The following is a 16,047-nucleotide window of genomic DNA, read 5'->3' on the forward strand; positions in this document are numbered from 1 at the left end:
CAGAGTGTTACAGTGAGGGGAGTGGGGTATATCAGAGTGTTACAGTGAGGGGTGTGGGATATATCACAGTGTTACAGTGACGGGTGTGGGGTATATCAGAGTGTTTCAGTGAGGGGTGTGGGGTATATCAGAGTGTTACAGTGAGGGGAGTGGGGTATATCAGAGTGTTACAGTGAGGGGTGTGGGATATATCAGAGTATTACAGTGAGGGGTGTGGGATATATCAGAGTGTTACAGTGAGGGGTGTGGGATATATCAGAGTGTTACAGTGAGGTGTGTGGGATATATCAGTGTGTTACAGTGAGGGGTGTGGGGTATATCAGAGTGTTACAGTGAGGGGTTTGGGATATTTCAGAGTGTTACAGTGAGGGGTGTGGGATATATCAGAGTGTTACAGTGAGGGGTGTGGGGTATATCAGAGTGTTTCAGTGAGGGGTGTGGGGTATATCAGAGTGTTACAGTGAGGGGAGTGGGGTATATCAGAGTGTTACAGTGAGGGGTGTGGGATATATCAGAGTATTACAGTGAGGGGTGTGGGATATATCAGAGTGTTACAGTGAGGGGTGTGGGATATATCAGAGTGTTACAGTGAGGTGTGTGGGATATATCAGTGTGTTACAGTGAGGGGTGTGGGGTATATCAGAGTGTTACAGTGAGGGGTTTGGGATATTTCAGAGTGTTACAGTGAGGGGTGTGGGATATATCAGAGTGTTACAGTGAGGTGTGTGGGATATATCAGAGTGTTACAGTGAGGGGTGTGGGATATATCAGAGTGTTACAGTGAGGGGTGTGGGATATATCAGTGTGTTACAGTGAGGGGAGTGGGGTATATCAGAGTGTTACAGTGAGGGGTGTGGGATATATCAGAGTGTTACAGTGAGGGGTGTGGGATATATCAGAGTGTTACAGTGAGGTGTGTGGGATATATCAGAGTGTTACAGTGAGGGGTGTGGGATATATCAGAGTGTTACAGTGAGGTGTGTGGGATATATCAGAGTGTTACAGTGAGGGGTGTGGGATATATCAGAGTGTTACAGTGAGGGGTGTGAGATATATCAGAGCGTTACAGTGAGGGGTGTGGGATATATCAGAGTGTTACAGTGAGGGGTGTGGGATATATCAGTGTGTTACAGAGAGGGGTGTGGGATATATCAGAGTGTTACAGTGAGGGGTGTGGGATATATCAGTGTTACAGTGAGGGGTGTGGGATATATCAGAGTGTTACAGTGAGGGGTGTGGGATATATCAGAGTGTTACAGTGAGGGGTGTGGGATATATCAGTTTGTTACAGTGAGGAGTGTGGGATATATCACTGTTACAGTAAGGGGTGTGGGAAATATCAGAGTGTTACAGTGAGGGGAGTGGGGTATATCAGAGTGTTACAGTGAGGGGAGTGGGGTATATCAGAGTGTTACAGTGAGGGGTGCGGGATATATCAGAGTGTTACAGTGAGGGGTGTGGGATATATCAGAGTGTTACAGCGAGGGGTGTGGGATATATCAGAGTGTTACAGTGAGGGGTGTGGGATATATCAGAGTGTTACAGTGAGGTGTGTGGGATATATCTGAGTGTTACAGTGAGGGGTGTGGGATATATCAGAGTGTTACAGTGAGGGGTGTGGGATATATCAGTGTGTTACAGTGAGGGGTGTGGGATATATCAGAGTGTTACAGTGAAGGGTGTGGGGTACATCACAGTGTTACAGTGAGGGGTGTGGGGTATATCAGAGTGTTTCAGTGAGGTGTGTGGGGTATATCACAGTGTTACAGTGAGGGGTGTGGGATATATCAGAGTATTACAGTGAGGTGTGTGGGAAATATCAGTGTTGCAGTGCGGGGTGTGGGATATATCAGAGTATTACATTGAGGGGTGTGGGATATATCAGAGTGTTACAGTGAGGGGTGTGGGATATATCAGAGTGTTACAGTGAGGTGTGTGGGATATATCAGTGTGTTACAGTGAGGTGTGTGGGAAATATCAGAGTGTTACAGTGAGGTGTGTGGGATATATCAGTGTGTTACAGTGAGGGGTGTGGGATATATTAGAGTGTTACAGTGAGGTGTGTGGGATATATCAGTGTGTTACAGTGAGGGGTGTGGGATATATCAGAGTGTTACAGTGAGGTGTGTGGGATATATCAGTGTGTTACAGTGAGGGGTGTGGGATATATCAGAGTGTTACAGTGAGGGGTGTGGGATATATCAGAGTGTTACAGTGAGGGGTGTGGGATATATCAGAGTGTTACAGTGAGGGGTGTGGGATATATCAGAGTGTTACAGTGAGGGGTGTGGGATATATCAGAGTGTTACAGTGAGGGGTGTGGGATATATCAGAGTGTTACAGTGAGGTGTGTGGGATATATCAGTGTGTTACAGTGAGGGGTGTGGGATATATTAGAGTGTTACAGTGAGGTGTGTGGGATATATCAGTGTGTTACAGTGAGGGGTGTGGGGTATATCAGAGTGTTTCAGTGAGGGGTGTGGGGTATATCAGAGTGTTACAGTGAGGGGTGTGGGATATATCAGTGTGTTACAGTGAGGGGTGTGGGGTATATCAGAGTGTTACAGTGAGGGGTGTGGGATATATCAGAGTGTTACAGTGAGGGGTGTGGGATATATCAGAGTGTTACAGTGAGGGGTGTGGGGTATATCAGAGTGTTACAGTGAGGGGTGTGGGATATATCAGAGTGTTACAGTGAGGTGTGTGGGATATATCAGTGTGTTACAGTGAGGGGTGTGGGGTATATCAGAGTATTACAGTGAGGTGTGTGGGATATATCAGAGTGTTACAGTGAGGGGTGTGGGATATATCAGAGTGTTACAGTGAGGGGTGTGGGATATATCAGAGTGTAACAGTGAGGGGTGTGGGATATATCAGTGTGTTACAGTGAGGGGTGTGGGATATATCAGAGTGTTACAGTGAGGTGTGTGGGATATATCAGTGTGTTACAGTGAGGAGTGTGGGGTATATCAGAGTGTTACAGTGAGGGGTGTGGGATATATCAGAGTGTTACAGTGAGGGCTGTGGGATATATCAGAGTGTTACAGTGAGGGGTGTGGGATATATCACAGTGTTACAGTGAGGGGTGTGGGATATATCACAGTGTTACAGTAAGGGGTGTGGGGTATATCAGAGTGTTTCAGTGAGAGGTGTGGGGTATATCAGAGTGTTACAGTGAGAGGTGTGGGTCTATCAGAGTGTTACAGTGAGGGGTGTGGAATATATCAGTGTGTTGCAGTGAGGGGTGTGGGATATATCACAGTGTTACAGTGAGGGGTGTGGGGTATATCAGAGTGTTTCAGTGAGGGGTGTGGGGTAGATCAGAGTGTTACAGTGAGGGGAGTGGGGTATATCAGAGTGTTACAGTGAGGGGTGTGGGTATATCAGAGTGTTACAGTGAGGGGTGTGGGATATATCAGAGTGTTACAGTGAGGGGTGTGGGATATATCAGTGTGTTACAGTGAGGGGTGTGGGGTATATCAGAGTGTTTCAGTGAGGGGTGTGGGGTAGATCAGAGTGTTACAGTGAGGGGAGTGGGGTATATCAGAGTGTTACAGTGAGGGGTGTGGGTATATCACAGTGTTACAGTGAGGGGTGTGGGGTATATCAGAGTGTTTCAGTGAGGGGTGTGGGTATATCAGAGTGTTACAGTGAGGGGTGTGGGATATATCAGAGTGTTACAGTGAGGTGTGTGGGATATATCAGAGTGTTACACTGAGGGGTGTGGGATATATCAGTGTTACAGTGAGGGGTGTGGGATATATCAGAGTGTTACTGTGAGGGGTGTGGGATATATCAGAGTGTTACAGTGAGGGGTGTTGGATATATCAGAGTGTTACAGTGAGGGGTGTGGGATATATCAGAGTGTTACAGTGAGGGGTGTGGGATATATCAGAGTGTTACAGTGAGGGGTGTGGGATATATCAGAGTGTTACAGTGAGGGGTGTGTGATATATCAGAGTGTTACAGTGAGGGGTGTGGGATATATCAGAGTGTTACAGTGAGGTGTGTGGGATATATCAGAGTGTTACAGTGAGGGGTGTGGGGTATATCAGAGTGTTTCAGTGAGGGGTGTGGGGTATATCAGAGTGTTACAGTGAGGGGAGTGGGGTATATCAGAGTGTTACAGTGAGGGGTGTGGGATATATCAGAGTGTTACAGTGAGGTGTGTGGGATATATCTGAGTGTTACAGTGAGGGGTGTGGGATATATCAGAGTGTTACAGTGAGGGGTGTGGGATATATCAGTGTGTTACAGTGAGGGGTGTGGGATATATCAGAGTGTTACAGTGAAGGGTGTGGGGTACATCACAGTGTTACAGTGAGGGGTGTGGGGTATATCAGAGTGTTTCAGTGAGGTGTGTGGGGTATATCACAGTGTTACAGTGAGGGGTGTGGGATATATCAGAGTATTACAGTGAGGTGTGTGGGAAATATCAGTGTTGCAGTGCGGGGTGTGGGATATATCAGAGTATTACAGTGAGGGGTGTGGGATATATCAGAGTGTTACAGTGAGGGGTGTGGGATATATCAGAGTGTTACAGTGAGGTGTGTGGGATATATCAGTGTGTTACAGTGAGGTGTGTGGGATATATCAGAGTGTTACAGTGAGGTGTGTGGGATATATCAGTGTGTTACAGTGAGGGGTGTGGGATATATTAGAGTGTTACAGTGAGGTGTGTGGGATATATCAGTGTGTTACAGTGAGGGGTGTGGGATATATCAGAGTGTTACAGTGAGGTGTGTGGGATATATCAGTGTGTTACAGTGAGGGGTGTGGGATATATCAGAGTGTTACAGTGAGGGGTGTGGGATATATCAGAGTGTTACAGTGAGGGGTGTGGGATATATCAGAGTGTTACAGTGAGGGGTGTGGGATATATCAGAGTGTTACAGTGAGGGGTGTGGGATATATCAGAGTGTTACAGTGAGGGGTGTGGGATATATCAGAGTGTTACAGTGAGGTGTGTGGGATATATCAGTGTGTTACAGTGAGGGGTGTGGGATATATTAGAGTGTTACAGTGAGGTGTGTGGGATATATCAGTGTGTTACAGTGAGGGGTGTGGGGTATATCAGAGTGTTTCAGTGAGGGGTGTGGGGTATATCAGAGTGTTACAGTGAGGGGTGTGGGATATATCAGTGTGTTACAGTGAGGGGTGTGGGGTATATCAGAGTGTTACAGTGAGGGGTGTGGGATATATCAGAGTGTTACAGTGAGGGGTGTGGGATATATCAGAGTGTTACAGTGAGGGGTGTGGGGTATATCAGAGTGTTACAGTGAGGGGTGTGGGATATATCAGAGTGTTACAGTGAGGTGTGTGGGATATATCAGAGTGTTACAGTGAGGGGTGTGGGATATATCACAGTGTTACAGTGAGGGGTGTGGGATATATCACAGTGTTACAGTAAGGGGTGTGGGGTATATCAGAGTGTTTCAGTGAGGGGTGTGGGGTATATCAGAGTGTTACAGTGAGAGGTGTGGGTCTATCAGAGTGTTACAGTGAGGGGTGTGGAATATATCAGTGTGTTGCAGTGAGGGGTGTGGGATATATCACAGTGTTACAGTGAGGGGTGTGGGGTATATCAGAGTGTTTCAGTGAGGGGTGTGGGGTAGATCAGAGTGTTACAGTGAGGGGAGTGGGGTATATCAGAGTGTTACAGTGAGGGGTGTGGGTATATCAGAGTGTTACAGTGAGGGGTGTGGGATATATCAGAGTGTTACAGTGAGGGGTGTGGGATATATCAGTGTGTTACAGTGAGGGGTGTGGGGTATATCAGAGTGTTTCAGTGAGGGGTGTGGGGTAGATCAGAGTGTTACAGTGAGGGGAGTGGGGTATATCAGAGTGTTACAGTGAGGGGTGTGGGTATATCACAGTGTTACAGTGAGGGGTGTGGGGTATATCAGAGTGTTTCAGTGAGGGGTGTGGGGTAGATCAGAGTGTTACAGTGAGGGGAGTGGGGTATATCAGAGTGTTACAGTGAGGGGTGTGGGTATATCAGAGTGTTACAGTGAGGGGTGTGGGATATATCAGAGTGTTACAGTGAGGGGTCTGGGGTATATCAGTGTTACAGTGAGGGGTGTGGGATATATCAGAGTGTTACTGTGAGGGGTGTGGGATATATCAGAGTGTTACAGTGAGGGGTGTTGGATATATCAGAGTGTTACAGTGAGGGGTGTGGGATATATCAGAGTGTTACAGTGAGGGGTGTGGGATATATCAGAGTGTTACAGTGAGGGGTGTGGGATATATCAGAGTGTTACAGTGAGGTGTGTGGGATATATCAGAGTGTTACAGTGAGGGGTGTGGGATATATCAGAGTGTTACAGTGAGGGGTGTGGGATATATCAGAGTGTTACAGTGAGGGGTGTGGGAAATATCAGAGTGTTACAGTGAGGAGTGTGGGATATATCAGAGTGTTACAGTGAGGTGTGTGGGATATATCAGTTTGTTACAGTGAGGTGTGTGGGATATATCTGAGTGTTACAGTGTGGGGTGTGGGATATATCAGAGTGTTACAGTGAGGGGTGTGGGATATATCAGAGTGTTACAGTGAGGTGTGTGGGAAATATCAGAGTGTTACAGTGAGGAGTGTGGGATATATCAGAGTGTTACAGTGAGGGGTGTGGGATATATCAGAGTGTTACAGTGAGGTGTGTGGGATATATCAGAGTGTTACAGTGAGGTGTGTGGGATATATCAGAGTGTTACAGTGAGGTGTGTGGGATATATCAGAGTGTTACAGTGAGGAGTGTGGGATATATCAGTTTGTTACAGTGAGGTGTGTGGGATATATCAGAGTGTTACAGTGAGGTGTGTGGGATATATCAGAGTGTTACAGTGAGGGGTGTGGGATATATCAGAGTGTTACAGTGAGGGGTGTGGGAATTATCAGAGTGTTACAGTGAGGAGTGTGGGATATATCAGAGTGTTACAGTGAGGGGTGTGGGATATATCAGAGTGTTACAGTGAGGTGTGTGGGAAATATCAGAGTGTTACAGTGAGGAGTGTGGGATATATCAGAGTGTTACAGTGAGGGGTGTGGGATATATCAGAGTGTTACAGTGAGGTGTGTGGGATATATCAGAGTGTTACAGTGAGGTGTGTGGGATATATCAGTTTGTTACAGTGAGGTGTGTGGGATATATCAGAGTGTTACAGTGAGGTGTGTGGGATATATCAGTGTGTTACAGTGAGGGGTGTGGGATATATCAGAGTGTTACAGTGAGGGGTGTGGGATATATCAGAGTGTTACAGTGAGGGGTGTGGGGTATATCAGAGTGTTACAGTGATGGGTGTGGGATATATCAGAGTGTTACAGTGAGGGGTGTGTGGGATATATCAGAGTGTTACAGTGAGGGGTGTGTGGGATATATCAGTGTAACAGTGAGGAGTGTGGGATATATCACTGTTACAGTGAGGGGTGTGGGATATATCAGTGTGTTACAGTGAGGGGTGTGGGATATATCAGAGTGTTACAGTGAGGGGTGTGGGATATATCAGAGTGTTACAGTGATGGGTGTGGGATATATCAGAGTGTTACAGTGAGGGGTGTGTGGGATATATCAGTTTGTTACAGTGAGGAGTGTGGGATATATCACTGTTACAGTGAGGGGAGTGGGATATATCAGAGTGTTACAGTGAGGTGTGTGGGATATATCAGTGTGTTACAGTGAGGGGTGTGGGATATATCAGAGTGTTACAGTGAGGGGTGTGGGATATATCAGAGTGTTACAGTGAGGGGTGTGGGATATATCAGAGTGTTACAGTGAGGGGTTGTAGGATATATCAGAGTGTTACTGTGAGGGGTGTGGGATATATCAGAGTGTTACAGTGAGGGGTGTGGGATATATCAGTGTTACAGTGAGGGGTGTGGGATATATCAGAGTGTTACAGTGAGGGGTGTGGGATATATCAGAGTGTTACAGTGAGGTGTGTGGGATATATCAGAGTGTTACAGTGAGGGGTGTGGGATATATCAGAGTGTTACAGTGAGGGGTGTGGGATATATCAGAGTGTTACAGTGAGGGGTGTGGGAAATATCAGAGTGTTACAGTGAGGAGTGTGGGATATATCAGAGTGTTACAGTGAGGTGTGTGGGATATATCAGTTTGTTACAGTGAGGTGTGTGGGATATATCTGAGTGTTACAGTGAGGGGTGTGGGATATATCAGAGTGTTACAGTGAGGGGTGTGGGATATATCAGAGTGTTACAGTGAGGTGTGTGGGAAATATCAGAGTGTTACAGTGAGGAGTGTGGGATATATCAGAGTGTTACAGTGAGGGGTGTGGGATATATCAGAGTGTTACAGTGAGGGGTGTGGGATATATCAGAGTGTCACAGTGAGGTGTGTGGGATATATCAGAGTGTTACAGTGAGGTGTGTGGGATATATCAGAGTGTTACAGTGAGGTGTGTGAGATATATCAGAGTGTTACAGTGAGGGTTGTGGGATATATCAGTGTGTTACAGTGAGGGGTGTGGGATATATCAGAGTGTTACAGTGAGGGGTGTGGGATATATCAGAGTGTTACAGTGAGGGGTGTGGGATATATCAGAGTGTTACAGTGAGGGGTTGTAGGATATATCAGAGTGTTACAGTGAGGGGTGTGGGATATATCAGAGTGTTACAGTGAGGTGTGTGAGATATATCAGAGTGTTACAGTGAGGGTTGTGGGATATATCAGTGTGTTACAGTGAGGGGTGTGGGATATATCAGAGTGTTACAGTGAGGTGTGTGAGATATATCAGAGTGTTACAGTGAGGGTTGTGGGATATATCAGTGTGTTACAGTGAGGGGTGTGGGATATATCAGAGTGTTACAGTGAGGGGTGTGGGATATATCAGAGTGTTACAGTGAGGGGTGTGGGATATATCAGAGTGTTACAGTGAGGGGTTGTAGGATATATCAGAGTGTTACAGTGAGGGGTGTGGGATATATCAGTGTTAACAGTGAGGGGTGTGGGATATATCAGAGTGTGACAGTGAGGGGTGTGGGATATATCAGTGTTACAGTGAGGGGTGTGGGATATATCAGAGTGTTACAGTGAGGGGTGTGGGATATATCAGAGTGTTACAGTGAGGGGTGTGGGGTATATCAGAGCGTTACAGTGAGGGGGTGTGGGATATATCAGAGTGTTACAGTGAGGGGTGTGGGATATATCAGAGTGTTACAGTGAGGGTTGTGGGATATATCAGAGTGTTACAGTGAGGGGTGTGGGATATATCAGAGTGTTACAGTGAGGGGTGTGGGATATATCAGAGTGTTACAGTGAGGGGTGTGGGATATATCAGAGTGTTGCAGTGAGGGGTGTGGGATATATCAGAGTATTACAGTGAGGGGTGTGGGATATATCAGAGTGTTACAGTGAGGGTTGTGGGATATATCAGAGTGTTACAGTGAGGGGAGTGGGATATATCAGTTTGTTACAGTGAGGGTTGTGTTCTGCTCTGATTTTTACCCTCAGCTCCCTTGTACTGACCTTAACCATTTTCATTCCAATGAGTTTGAATCCTCGGTGTTCGAACCTGGTGATGATTTGTCCGATGAGTCCTCTCTGTATTCCATCACTTTTCACAGCGATCATTGTGCGCTCCATCTTGCTGTCGGAATAAAGGTTAGTGAATTCAGCTCCATAATCCAGACCGACACTCCCCCGGTGTCAGTACTGAGGGAGTGCTGCACTGTCGGAGGGAGATGTATATACTCTGGGACTTGATCTCCATAATCCAGACCGACACTCCCCTGTTGTCAGTACTGAGGGAGTGCTGCACTGTCGGATGGAGATGTATATACTCTAGGACTTGATCTCCATACTCCCGACCGACACTCCCCCGGTGTCAGTACTGAGGGAGTGCTGCACTGTCAGAGGGAGATGTATATACTCTGGGACTTGATCTCCATAATCCAGACCGACACTCCCCCGGTGTCAGTCCTGAGGGAGTGCTGCACTGTCGGAGGGAGATGTATATACTCTAGGACTTGATCTCTATAATCCAGACCGACATTCCCCCGGTGTCAGTACTGAGGGAGTGCTGCACTGTCGGAGGGAGATGTATATACTCTAGGACTTGATCTCTATAATCCAGACCGACACTCCCCCGGTGTCAGTGCTGAGGGAGTGCTGCACTGTCAGAGGGAGATGTATATACTCTAGGACTTGATCTCTATAATCCAGACCGACACTCCCCCGGTGTCAGTACTGATGGAGTGCTGCACTGTCAGAGGGAGATGTATATACTCTAGGACTTGATCTCCATAATCCAGACCGACACTCCCCTGGTGTCAGTACTGAGGGAGTGCTGCACTGTCAGAGGGAGATGTATATACTCTGGGACTTGATCTCCATAATCCAGACCGACACTCCCCCGGTGTCAGTCCTGAGGGAGTGCTGCACTGTCGGAGGGAGATGTATATACTCTAGGACTTGATCTCTATAATCCAGACCGACATTCCCCCGGTGTCAGTACTGAGGGAGTGCTGCACTGTCGGAGGGAGATGTATATACTCTAGGACTTGATCTCCATAATCCAGACCGACATTCCCCCGGTGTCAGTACTGAGGGAGTGCTGCACTGTCGGAGGGAGATGTATATACTCTAGGACTTGATCTCCATAATCCAGACCGACATTCCCCCGGTGTCAGTACTGAGGGAGTGCTGCACTGTCGGAGGGAGATGTATATACTCTAGGACTTGATCTCCATAATCCAGACCGACACTCCCCCGGTGTCAGTACTGAGGGAGTGCTGCACTGTCGGAGGGAGATGTCTATACTCTCGGACCTGGGCTCTACAATCCTGGTGACAGAGTCACAGATCACGGAGAGTTGGTGGTCCGGAGGGTGTGCGCTGGGACCCACTCGGATGGGGATAGCAGTCTCTGCTCCCCGTCACCCCCTGCCGTATCGTCCCAGCTGTCGGTCGTCCTAGTGTGACATGGCTATAAATGGCTTGGAAAGATAACATCTCCCGTCTGGCATGTACTGGCGAATGCTCTGAATGTCTGATTCGTCACTCGGAACCCGTGTCTGCATTCCGAAATGCTTTCTTCCTGGCCTGCTCCTCAACTCTCCTTCTTCCAGCGTTCCCCGCTGGGTGCAAAGCGGGGACCAGAGCGATAGTGGTGGGCGGGGCACTCGAGAGCAAAGTTCCCTCAACTGCGCCCCCCCAAACCCCTCCGAGTTTCATGCACCTGTTCAAATACGGGACCTCGCTGAACGAGGGAGTCTCTCTCTCTCTCCGTCTGGGGCCCCTTTGGAAGGGGGAGGCTCCCTCCGTCAGGGACCCCTTTTAAAGGGGGCGTCTCCCTCCGTCAGGGACCCCCTTTTAAAGAGGGAGCCTCTCTCTTAATCGGGGGCCCCTTATAAAGAGGGCGTTACAGATCCCGACCACGCCCCTGCGTCAAATAATGTTTGCTCATCTCCCTCCGCCTGCTTCTTGCCCCAGTCTCCCTCGATCTGTGTCCCTCCGGTTCCCCACCCTCCTGCCCCTGGGTAACAGTTTGTCCCCGTTAGCTCCATCCGGACCCTTCCTGATAGGGAACGCCCCGATTAAATCTCCCTCTTCGCCTTCTCTGCTCTCGGGAGAACGGTCCCGAGCCTCTCCCAGTCTCTCCGCGTTAACTGAAGTCCCTCATCGCGGGATGTTGATGTTAATATTAAACCTGTTGATAATTTATGACGCCTGTCAACCTCAGCATCTCTCTCTCTCTCTGGTATCTCGAGTCGACTGTCATCACTTTGCTTTCACTGTTAGCTAGCAGATATATTTATGCCCATGTAGGCTCAATTTGATACTGCGCGTGTCGGTTTTGGAAATTTAATCGGGGTTCGTGATGCCAAAATGTGCTGTCTGGTTTACACAAGACAGATTCCTCCAGGTCTCCTCGGCCAACAACCGACAAGCTTTTCGCCAAGGGCACGCAAAGCACTGTCTCCCATCCTCTGGTTGCGGCCAGTGCCCCCCCCCCCACCTACTTGGCGTTCAGCGTTCACTGAGGGGCCACCTCCTGTTCTCTCAAAGCACGGCTTTCTATCCCCCCGCTCCCTCACGCGCTCGTCTAATGTCCCCCTGACAGCCTCCCTGCGATTCGCCTCAGCCCACTCCCGATCACCCGTTGCCCAGTCATTGAGGGGCTTCAGTTGACGTGGAGAGACTGGGAGACGCTGGGGGAACGTTCTCCCTGGGGCAGAGCAGGTCAAGAGGGAGGTTAAATCGGGGCGCTCACAATCGGGAAGGGTCTGGATGGAGTAAATGAGGAGAGAGGACGGTCGGCCGGCACGGCAGGGCAGGAGGGGGTGGGCTCACAGGTGGCCGGGGGGGGGGGCCTCGCTCCTCGGAAGAGGGAAAGGATGTGGGGGGCGGGGTGGGGGGGCGGTAGTGAAGGTGTGGGGTCCGGACGTGCCACCGCTGAGGGAGAGGAAGGGCAGTCAGGAGTGTGGACAGCTTTGGTCTCGGTTCAAGAGAGAGAGAGAGAGAGCTGGAGAGAAGCCAGAGGAAGGACACAACTCTGCAACCTCACCAAGGTCATTAATACAAAGGCACACAGACTCACTTTCTGTCACCCGTCTCTCTGTCTCTCTCTCTCTCTCTCTCTGTCGCTGTCTCTCTCTCTGTCTCTGTATCTCTTTCTCTCTCTGTCGCTGTATCTCTCTCTTTCTCTCTCTCTCTCTCTGTATCTGTCTCGCTGTGTCTCCATGACTCTGTGTGTGTGTGTCTCTCTCTCTGTCTCTCTCTCTCTGTCTCTCTCCTTCTCCGTCTCTCTCTCTGTCTTTCTCTCCCTAACACTCTCGCTCTGACTCTCTCCCTCACTCTATCTGTCTTTCTCTGCCTCTCTCTCTATCTCACTCTATCTCTCTCTTTGTCTCTCAGACTCTCTCTGTGACTCCCACTGTCTTACTGTTTCTCTATCTCTCTGTCTCTCTCTCTCTCTCTGTCTCTCTGTCTCTATCTCTCTGTCTCTGTCTGTCTGTCTCTCTCTCTCTGACTCTTTCCCTCTCTCTATCTTTCTTTCTCTGCCTCTCTCTCTCTGTCTCTCTCTACCTCTCTCTTTGTCTCTCTGACTCTCTCTCCCTGTCTCCCACTGTCTTACTGTCTCTCTTTCTCTCTGTACCTCTCTCTCTGTCTCTACCTCTCTGTCTCACTCTCTCGCTTTCTGTCTCTCTCTCTCTCCATCTCTATCTCTGACTCTTTCCCTCTCTGTTTTTCTCTGCCTCTCTCTCTGTCTCTTTGTCTATCTCTCTCTTTGTCTCTCTGACTGTCTCTGTGTCTCCCACTGTCTTACTTTTTCTCTCTCTCTGTCTCCCTGACTCTCTCTGTCTGTGTGTCTCTCTCTCTTTCTCTCTGTCTCTCTATCTCTCTCTCTCTCCCACTGTGTTTCTCTCTCTGTCACACACACACACACACACACACACACACACACACACACACACACACACACACACACACACACACACACACACACACACACACACACACACACACACACACACACACACACACACACACACACACACACCATGTTCCACAGTCCCTCTCTCTCTTGCCCAGCGCTTGAAAGAGGGGACTGAATGTATCCGTGTGTGTCACCAGCAGACTGGGTCCAGCAGAGATTCCTGGCTGAGATTCTCTGAGGCTCATGTTCCGCGGTGACTCACAGTTGGCAGCTCGGAATTTAAGCAAAGCTCAGGATCGGAACGGGAGAGGGAAGGGGGTGATCTCTCCTGTCGTCCCGGGACGGGAGAAGGAATCGCAAGCAGCCAGAGTTGGAAGGAGCTACTCACAGTTTCTGTCACGCTGTGCCCGGCCTCTCTCTCAAAGTGCCCCCCCAAGCCGTCTCCTGGCTCTCTATTTAAAGGGTCAAAACCGACGTCCACATTTAAACTCACGGACGGGCCTGACCACATATGGGGAAGTCTCTGCTGCCTGCTAAGTCATCACCGAGCCGCAAATGGTCATCCCCCCCGGTTCTGCTCTCCCATTGGTCTGTCGCGGGTGTCACTCGGCCGTCCAATGAAGTGGGGGGCGGGGACGCCGGGGGTGGAGGGGGGAGGCGGGGTGTGTGGGGAATGAGGGTCTGCGGGGGTTGGGGAGAGGGCGTCCGATTGGCTGGCAGAATGAGGTGGGCTGTAACGGCTGCCACCGTCGACCGCCCCTTCAGAATGCAGGAGACGCAGCAGACGACCGGGCGCACAGCAAGATCCCACGGGCAGCGCTGCGATTGGCAACCCGGGACATCGGGGGGATTTTTTTTTGTAAGGGTTGAGGGAGGAATATTGGCGCCCCCCCCCCCCATCCCCACCACCTCGGGACACCCGGTAGAACCTACCCCCCCTCCCCCCGCCCTCCAACACCCCGGCCCCGCGGGATCTCTTGCACCCAGCCGGGAGGGCAGACTGGAGCCCCTCGGTTCGACGTCTCGCCCCAAAAGACGGTAACTCCGACAGTGCAGCACTCCCTCAGTACTGACACCGGGGCAGCGTCGGTCTGGATTATGGAGATCAAGTCCTAGAGTATAGACATCTCCCTCTGACAGTGCAGCACTCCCTCAGTACTGACATCGGGGGAGTGTCGGCCTGGATTATGGAGATCAAGTCCTAGAGTATATACATCTCCCTCTGACAGTGCAGCACTCCCTCAGTACTGACACCAGGGGAGTGTCGGCCTGGATTATGGAGATCAAGTCCGAGAGTATATACATCTCCCTCTGACAGTGCAGCACTCCCTCAGTACTGACACCGGGGGAGTGTCGGCCTGGATTATGGAGATCAAGTCCTAGAGTATATACATCTCCCTCCGACACTCCCTCACTGCCTGAAAGGGCGGGCGAGGCAGAAACCCTCATCCGATTGGCAAAAATAGGTGGTTGTGCACTTGGCGTGAGGGTCAATTCAAGGTCCCGGGGCCAGGAGCGAGGTGGTGGGAGTTAGATTGGATGGCTGGCTGCTGGCCAACAGGGCCGCAATGGGCCGAATGGCCGCTTTGCATGTTCCGCTAGCCCCGGAAGTTCGGTGGGGCGGTCCACACGGTGGGTATGTGCGAGCCTACTGGGGTCTGAGGCTCTCAACATCTCCGAAGAGAGACAGAGACAGAGAGAGAGCGATATGATGAATGCGGGACATAGGGAGGGTGGGATTTTTGTGCACTGTGAGCTCACAAAGGGTCTAACCCAATCGAGGAGCAGAATGCAAGGTCACCCGGCAACCAGAGCCCCAGGTGCCACCCTTCCCCTCCCACCACCACCGACCCTCACCATCACCCCCCCCCACCCCGCTCCATGCCCTCAAAACCTGGAAGCGAAACTCTAGATGTTTTGAGCATTTACTCACATTCCCCCCCCCCCCCCGGTGAGTTCCCTCAGTGTAGCCATCCCAAACCACTGCTATTGGCCGCTCGGACCCGCTGCCAGTTCCTCCTGCGAAGAAGATGCTCGACCTCCCCCCTCATTAAAGAAAGTCAACGCCGGCCAACTGCCGGTCAGCGGTCAAAGGTGATGACATTGTCATGCACGGGACACCGTAGGTGTCATGTGACTGTCCCCTCAGAGTGGGTATGGTCAGGAGGTGTGTGAGGTGCAGGGAGTTGCGTGCAGAGTACGGCAAGCCGACAGGGTCATTGTCTGGCTGGTCAGAATGCATGACCAAATGGACACCCGGCACAGAAAGAGGCCATTCAGCAAGCCACCCCCCCCACCACTTTCCCTGCAGTGAAAGGAAAGGTGTTTGGGGTCCATTGGGATTGTGTATGGTGGGAGTGAACGGGAAGAGGTTTGGGTCCATTGGGATTGTGTATGGTGGGAGTGAACGGGAAGAGGTTTGGGTCCATTGGGATTGTGTACGGTGGGAGTGAACGGGAAGGGGTTTGGGATTTTTGGGATTGTGTACGGTGGGAGTGAACGGGAAGGGGTTTGGGTCTATTGGGATTGTGTACAGTGGGAGTGAACGGGAAGGGGTTTGGGATTTTTGGGATTGTGTACGGTGGGAGTGAACGGGAAGGGGTTTGGGTCCGTTGGGATTTTGTACGGTGGGAGTGAATGGGAAGGGGTTTGG

At 50.1% G+C, this 16,047-nt stretch overlaps 1 protein-coding gene across 3 annotated transcripts in view; it reads right to left on the bottom strand.

The window, feature by feature from the left end:
* The window catches only part of LOC137356189 (nucleoside diphosphate kinase A-like), a 30,998-nt gene extending 17,060 nt beyond the window's left edge, over positions 1 to 13,938 (bottom strand). The window contains exons 1-2 of one of the 3 annotated variants that reach the window (XM_068022038.1): positions 13,783 to 13,938; positions 9,483 to 9,599 (exon numbers count right to left, since the gene is read on the bottom strand). In XM_068022038.1, the coding sequence (XP_067878139.1) occupies positions 9,483 to 9,599; positions 13,783 to 13,905 (240 nt within the window). In that variant the 5' untranslated portion in view covers positions 13,906 to 13,938. Of the gene's footprint in view, positions 1 to 9,482; positions 9,604 to 13,782 lie in introns of all 3 variants that reach the window. The other 2 variants (XM_068022040.1, XM_068022039.1) reach the window with 2 other exon arrangements.
* Positions 13,939 to 16,047: the final 2,109 nt, after the last annotated feature.

The sequence above is a fragment of the Heterodontus francisci genome, chromosome 45 (genome assembly GCF_036365525.1).
Source record: "Heterodontus francisci isolate sHetFra1 chromosome 45, sHetFra1.hap1, whole genome shotgun sequence".
NCBI classification, from domain to species: domain Eukaryota; kingdom Metazoa; phylum Chordata; class Chondrichthyes; order Heterodontiformes; family Heterodontidae; genus Heterodontus; species Heterodontus francisci.